Raw genomic sequence first — 8,448 nt, forward strand, 5'->3', positions numbered from 1 at the left:
TTTTGTAAAATATTAAAAAAACCAGGTTTTTGATACTCATCAAAGTATTTTGACGTACATTATTAAGATCTTGAAATAAAATTTTAGTTTGAATTTGTATTTGTATTAAAATTGAAATTGAACAACATTTTGAAGCATGTAAGGCCAAGGACCAAAATTTGGAATCACTTTTAGAAACAAATCAGTACTACAGCTGATGAAGAGCGAGTTGTTATTGCAAAATGCAGGTATTGTTCAGCAATTTACAAGTTGATCAAATTTGACCAGGAAGCATCCTAGAGAAAGACCACCATGAAAGAAAGAAACTGATACTGATGTTGATGCTGATATTGCTTTTGATGAGTTAGAACAAGTACAATAAAGCTTGAAATGTTTTTAATTTTTTAAGTTTAACTGTTGACTTTTATTTGCATAAGTATTAGTTATTTTTACTATTACAGACTTTAAGTACCAAGACTTAACGAGATTTAATGATAAATAACGATAATTTTTGATAAACATCAATAAATGCTGATGAATGTTTTAATATCAAGCATTTTAATGGGTTTCATATTAATTTTTAGACCTACAATGAAGACGAGATTTGTGAGCGCGTCAGAGGTGACAAGGCGCCAATAGTTTTGGGCAGTAGAGTTAAACAAAGACGGACTTTCCGGACCACCACCATCAGCAGAAAAGGTCTAAAATATAGAGCATTTGGTCAAATGTATGCCAAAGACCGTGTACAGCTAAGAGGAGACATTGAAATTGTCAAGTTTTTGGCCCGTTTGAATTTTCCATTCTCTTTTATTGAACATGAAGCTTTTAAAGATTTTGTTCACTACTAGAATCCAAAAAAGAATATGAAGGCTGCAACAACATACTCCTGGTTCAAGTATGCAAAATGTTTATAGTTTTAAGTAAATTCAATTTTGTGACGGGGGTGTCAATTTAATGGGATTTCCAAGAGAAATAAAAATTTTAAAAATGCCACTTTTTTAAGATCAATCCACACCATTTTTTATCCATTTTTTTTTTGTTACCTTATTAAGTAATTGACATTTTTGGTTGGGTAAATTTTTTAATTAAAATTTAAGATAACCCAAATTTTTAAAAGCCACTATTCTAAAACCAGTCCACGCTAACTTTTTTAATATCTTAGTAGGTAACTGACAATATCGATAAATAACGATACTTATCGATATATAACGAGAAATACCAATAAAAACAAGCTTTTTATTTTAATTTTAGGTTGCCGTCGTTGTACACAAATGTGAAAACCTATGAGGATGACATTTTTAAGGAGGATTCGCCAAAGACCGCTAGACTTGCCTTCTCAACCGACCTCTGGCAAAGCAGAAGCAATGATGAATACCAAACTATTGCATCGCACAATGTGAGTAACAACTCCCGGCTGAAGATGTTTGTGATTGGAGTTTTTCCATTTTCCGGACGATATCCAGCTGAAGCCATTGCTCTTCGTCTGGATAGTATGTTTTAGTATTTTATTTTTATTACGTTAAAATTTCTGTAAATTAAATTAACCATATGAATTGTTTAGAAGCAAAACCCGCCATTTATTTTAAAATTATATTTTTTAACTTTTATAAATATTTTAATTAATTTGTCAAATGGCACAAAGTAATTATTTTTTGTCGTTATCTTAGATAACAATAAAGGTAATCTAAGATAACAATAAAATTACTTTGAATTTTTAAAAAGAAAAAAGCAAACAACTCATTTTTACTTTTCTTTTAGGAATGTTTCAGAGCTCTCAGAGTCTCAGAGCCGGAAATAATGGATTTTCGTCTGTTGTGTGTGTCCATGATTTAGCCGCTAATATGAAGGCAGCAATCAACAAGTGCAAGTTTGTTAATGGATCTCTTTTGCGTGCTAATCGTCTTTTGAATTTGGCAGTTGAAACAGCAGTCAAAAAATTCTTGACAATTCGGATCTTCATGAAGCAACCCAAAGCAACTAAATTAAGTTCAAGATTTCACAAATTATCTTTTTCTGAGCAAAAAATTCAAAAAAAAAGTCACTAGTTTTTAGTTTAATATCCTTTTTAGTTTTTAAAGCAGTTTAGTTTGTAGCTTAATACAATACAAGCGCACTATAAACTTATCAGTACACTTTATGTGACAAAATAGTTTTAATGATATCTATCATTAAAATTTGATAGAAAGTTAACTTAAAAAGTAAAAACATATAAATAGTTAATATTTTTTTTAGGTAAAGATGTTACTTGATGACAACCATGTTGTTGACAAGGATGATTTTAAATTTGTGAAAATCATTACTCACGCGAAAACACGCTGGAATTCAACTTTTATGATGTTGGAAAACATTATAAAAATTCGAGACAATCCTGGAAAAGATGACACCAAACTAGTTCCAGTCATTCTTTCACAAGATGAATTCAGTCTTTATGACCAAATTTTGCCTATTCTGACTGAAAAAGAAGAAAGCTTTCACCGGGTTATCTCAGACATTCACACACTGAGGCTGAAATTCTTGGATTTCATCAAAGCTGTTGGGGCATCACCCACAGCAGTAATGTTTGACCGAAGGTTGGTGAAAACTTGACGCTCGTTTTTTCGAAAACCTTTTCTAGTCTGTTGCCAACTTGCTCAACCCTTGAACAAAAGAAGGGCTCTGAAAAAACTGGGTGGGTTTAATGAAGCCTAAGAGACTCTGATTACTCAATCCAAATCTCTTTAGGAATGGGTTGCTACAACAAGATTGCTTAATGAATGGCCACATGCTGCAATCCAAGGTCAACCTCCAGAAGATGATCCTTTCTATAATGTTAGAATGGAAAAAGCTCCTGCACCTATGACTGCCTATTTTGGTCCGTTTACACTTCCAAACTTGGGGCTGAATTGGAAATGTTTAAAAAAATGGCGGGTGGACATGTTTTATACAGAAAGATGATGTTAAGTGTCAATTAAAATAATTTTTTAATTAAATACTTATTACACACTTAAAAAGTATTTAATCAAAAAATTATTTTAATTGTTCGAATATCATAAACAGAATATCCTCACCTTTACCTACAACCAAAATATCAATTTATGATTTCTAGATGGATAAATTTTTGTTGTTTTTCTTCAGATTCAGATTAATAAATTAAGCACAAGTGGAGAAGTGAAGAAGACATTTCGTCTGATCACTCACCATTAAGAGTTCGTTATTTTTTACAATCAAAATATCAAAGCTTTTTACTATATAGTTAACTTAAACACATGTTTACGATATTTATAGCCATGAGATGCTTTTTACTATACAAGAATAAAGGGATCCATTTACGTTTAATAATGTCATAAATTTTCGTTCATTTTAAATATTTTAGTTCAAGGTCTTTACAACGTGATTATATGGAAATAAAGGGGGAGGAACAATTTTAAAGACAAGGTTTATATAGAAAAACCAGCTTTATATATATATATATATATATATATATATATATATATATATATATATATATATATTTATATATATTTATATAAATTTATATATATATATATATATAAATATATATATAAATATATATATATAAATAACTTAAAAACAGATTTATGTTGGAAATGGTTAAAACTACATTAAAGCAAATTTAAAGTTTCTGAATTAAATTAAAAATATTTGCTTCATAAGATGTTCTATGTAAATTTTTGTCACATTCTCGCCAGATAAAAATTTAAAAATTGTTCAATTATAAAATAATCAGAAAAGAAAGTTTTATTTTCGAAGTGAAAAGTTGATTTTACTTCGAAGATGAATTTACGTGAGATTTTGGTTGCAATCTTTCTTACAGGCAACTTGTTCAGCCGAGTGATAAATTTGAGAGGGAGAAAATGACTCTTCTTTGATAAGTTTCGGTTATATCAAGGTTTTATCATTTTCTTTAATATTTTTGTTCGATGAATATTATTTTCTAGAATACTTTTGGCCAGCAAGTAAGCACTCTTGTATAATTTTTAAAAATTCGTTAAAAAAATTTGCGCTTCGTTAAAAAAAGTTGCAGTTTCTAATAAGCAACTTTTTTTACTATAAGAAGTTTAAAAAACAAAATCCCTGTAGTCGATCCACCCCTGCCCACAAGTCCTCCCCCCCTGGACAGCTTTTGGAAGAGCAAGTGAAGCGAATAAAAAAGTGCTGAAAAAAAAAAAAAAAATCCGATTAATCTGCCTTGTGCCACGTTCGTCTTAACGCTACAGCTACAGCATTACATACAAATAACATTTAATATTGATTAACAAAAGTCAGACAATATTTCATTTCACAACGTTGAATTGAAACATTATGGTGAATTCCAACCACTCGAAATTCCAACCGGTGCCGTAATTGCAACTAGTGTCGTAAATGTCACAGTTAACGTAAAAATATTTTTGCTTCGTTTTTTCAATGCATTAAAAGTTTATTTGAACATTTAAACCCTTTAAAATTTATTTGTTAAAAAAAATGTGTATATAAAACTATAAATATTTCATAAAAATAAAACAAAGTCACTTAAAACAAACTGAACTATGATGACACTAGCATGAATAATGCAGTGAGTGAGTACATGGGAGATTTTGAAAAATCGATTGAATACAAAGATCTCGCGAGATTAAATTTTCATTGAACTTATTTTTTGATTTTTTTTTGATGTGAACGCGTGGCCCCATCAACAAGAAAATCGAAAATCGACAGGGAAAATAAGTCATTTAACTGGGAAGCGGCTTTGTTCTCAGGCATCTAGTCTTCTTCAATTGATGACTTTATATGTTTTTTCATACTCTTCAGGATTGATCTTAACACCAGATTTGATGAATTCTGACACAATCTAACTATTCATCATTATTCTTTGATCACCATCGGATCAACCATTTATAACATCAAAGATTTGAATTTCTAAGCAAAAATAAAATAAGAATTAAGGTTTAGATTTACTTTAAACAATTGTTTATAAAAGTATAAATAGTTTGTTGGAAAATTATTTGGTAACAAATTATAAGGTCACTCTCTTTATGCCTTCTTGAAATATCCACGAGACAAGGTATAACATTTTTGCTACAAAAATACAAACAAACGTGAGTAAATATTGAAAAGTCGTCAGATATAAGACAAAAGGTAGACAGACATATAACAAAAGAGGTACAGATGTATGAAGAATGAGACAATACTTTTCGGTCGTAATTTTTTTCTTACGAGAAAATATTTACTAAGTTCAGTAAAATATTTTTTGGCCGATTTGTAATTTTTATCAATATTTCAGTAAAATATTTTTTATATTCAAGCGATTTGATTCTTTTACAGCTTGTGGCAATTTATGAAACTCGGGGTTTTAACGCTCTCCTTTAAAATCATAAATAATAATTTATTTAGTAAATTGTCATCGTTACAGTCTTTAGCACATATTTTATATTTTTACATTTTTCACTTTGTTAAATGCTGAGCCTGAGCAAAATGAACATGATTGTGCATTTAAAGACGTATTTTTGAGATCAGCAGCTGAAAAAATCATTTTAGTTTTAAGTATTTTTATTTTCCTCCTCTTCTCCTTTAAAAAATTTTTACAATTATTTCCTACCAACTTTTATTAATACACTTCAGAGCTTGAAAAAAGAAAAAATTTACTTCAAAACTTGACTAAATGATATTGTTCGACACGTCGGTAATGCAAAGAGGCACTTGTTTTTTGCAGTGACCCGTGTTAAATTTGCGATCTCGACCGTTACATTGATCTTTTGATCTGAACATAATTTCTCTGCTCACCAAATCTGAAACCAATTTACCAGGGGAAATACTTTAGACATAAAACCGTTTTTTATGTGTGCAATGTTTGTTAATGTTTGTTAACAAAAAAACTAAAACCATTTTTGTCAAGTTTTCAGTAAAATATTTTTTACATTCAAGACTCGTCTCGTCTTGTCAAGTCATCTTCGACAAGACGAGTCGGGTTGGAATTAAATAAAAAATATTTAGTTTATTGTTAAATATCTTAAATATATTTTTATTCCATTAACTTTGTGAAGTTGACAGATTTGGTGATATATAATAGTAGAAGAAGTTTTATACTTTGTTAGATTTGCATCATATTTAATAAAAAATCTGATATTTAGCCCAAAAAAAAAAAAAGCAAAAAAAAAAAAAAACAAAAAAAAAAAAGAATTTACAGAGATGAAGATTGTTTATTTCACTACAGTAATTCTGCTAATAATCACACAAGTTCAAGCTCAACAAGGACCACCTGGCCCTCCCGGAATACAAGGTCCCCCTGGACCCCCAGGAGAACCAGCACCATGTCAAAATGAATGTAAGCTGTGTGTGTGTCTGTGTGCAAAATGTTGTTATTTTTTATCTTATAACATCTATTTCTACTCATATAAATTATAAACTTTACATCTTTAACATTTTACTCTTTATTGCGCAGGTGTTGGAAAAGGATGCGAACCTTTATGTCTGGTGGGTTGTTGTGGATACCACGGAATGTATGGAAAGTCTAAAAGATGGATAATAGAGCAAGTATTAAAGAGAAAAGATTGAGATAAACAAGAACGGGCGGTTTTTTAACAACATGTATATTTTAGGTAGAATAACAAAATTGAAAAGGTTGAAGCTAAAATGCTTAATTAAATAATATATATATATATATATGTTCTATAAAATAGTATAAACATATTAACGTTAAACCTTTTGTATTTTGCAAGCACACATTATTTTAAAAACGGAAAAAAAAAGAAAAAAAAAATTTTTTGTTTATATAAAGTTCTAAAATAATTTGTTAATAAAAACAAAGGTTATCAAAGTTTAAAAATCACACGCGGTGTTCTTGAACCCAAAAAAAGGTTTGATGAAAACGTCACCAAAAAAGCTTTGGTATCCATTTTCTATATTTTCTACAGGTCTATGAGCTCAAAAGTGGGGATAAGAAACATCAGACTTCCTTTCGTCTAAAATGTACATTTCTTGTTAGGGAAGAAAATACGGATTTTGTGGCCGATAAACGATAAACTAATATAAAAATAACCATTAAATTTTCACTACATGATTAACTCATTATGATAACAGCATTCCATTGTCATCCTCTTATTCTCTAATTTATATTTGAAGCACTTTTAAGCACCTTTTACATAATGATTGTTATTTAACGATATTTGATGGTTTTCTGACATTCAACCTCTTTTTATTCAGTCCTATCATGCCATTAGAGATCATTTTAAAGAAGAAATACAAAATTGTTTAAATAAGTCAAAAGTTTAAACTTATTACAAAACATTTTAAAATTAAAACATATCAATATTATACATTTTTAAAATACAGTTTTGTCTACTTACCCATCCAACCAATCATCCAAAAATTTTTTAAGCACTTCAACTAAAAAACCCTCGAATTTAAAATAATAGGTAAATATTGTTTATTTTATCATTTTTTTTTTATTTCAATGTTAAAGGATATTTACAAAATAACATTCAAAAATAAATTGACAGACAGAGCAACCGTAAAACAAAAGGTTGTCTTATCAGTGAGTCCCGCTTATGGTTAAGATATTTACAGTCGAAAAAATATACAGAACCATAAAAAACATACCAAGAATGTTAAAGTTTATAAAACGATAATATTTACAGATAATATCTTTTTAATTCATTAATTTACGATTATATATATATATATATATATATATATATATATATATATATATATATATATATATATATATATATATATATATATATATATATATATATATATATATATATATATATATATATATATATATATATATATATATATAACTGTAAATAAAATCGTAATGCAATATATTTTTAGAATTTACTTACAAAATTATAATTTGAATTTTAACTTTTTACCATTTTCTGTAAACTTCTTTATTAAATAATCGTAACATTTTCTATATTAATTTTATATCTTAAAATGTTATACACTAGAGTAATTTAAAACACGATAATACTCTATTCGCCTGACTAAGACAATTAAAATGCTGCTTACCCAAAGGGTATTTGAAAGTTTTGCAGCTTTCTGAACATGGAAAAAAGAACCAAGAAGGAAATTCTCCCTAAGATGGCTAACTAAACTGGCGTTAATCTTGATGAAGAATTAAGAAACGCAAAATGTTTTCGGTCGCTAGTTTAGTTTTCTTTTTTTTTTTTCTTATCTTTTGACAGAAAGTCAGTTAAATTAATTTTTATTTTATTTTATTAAGTTCTAAATATATTTTTTAAAAATCAACTACAGCGCATAATCAACTTTAACGCATAATTGCATTTTTAATCAATATGACACCCACAATGTGCAAATTTAATGCTAAAAAAGTATTCAACAAAGCGTGACTTTTTGAGCATTTTGTGCTCAATTCAACATTTCACAATCAAAAATGTTCATAGAAGTAGCAAAATCCAACATCTTATTTCTGGAACTGACTGCTCGTCAATTCTGTAGCAAATTACCTATTTTTTTTTGATAACT

At 28.5% G+C, this 8,448-nt stretch overlaps 1 protein-coding gene across 1 annotated transcript; it reads left to right on the forward strand.

The window, feature by feature from the left end:
* The first annotated feature begins 6,068 nt into the window (after window positions 1-6,068).
* On the forward strand, window positions 6,069-6,526 carry LOC145186105 (uncharacterized). Its single transcript, XM_090096774.1, has 2 exons — window positions 6,069-6,277; window positions 6,395-6,526. Exons 1-2 carry the CDS (start codon window positions 6,142-6,144, stop codon window positions 6,505-6,507), a joined length of 249 nt encoding a protein of 82 aa, XP_089952900.1. The 5' UTR covers window positions 6,069-6,141; the 3' UTR covers window positions 6,508-6,526.
* Window positions 6,527-8,448: the final 1,922 nt, after the last annotated feature.

Source organism: Hydra viridissima, unplaced genomic scaffold (assembly GCF_058129835.1).
Source record: "Hydra viridissima isolate aposymbiotic clone 2 unplaced genomic scaffold, HvirCarnegie_v1 scaffold_9, whole genome shotgun sequence".
NCBI classification, from domain to species: Eukaryota; Metazoa; Cnidaria; class Hydrozoa; order Anthoathecata; family Hydridae; genus Hydra; species Hydra viridissima.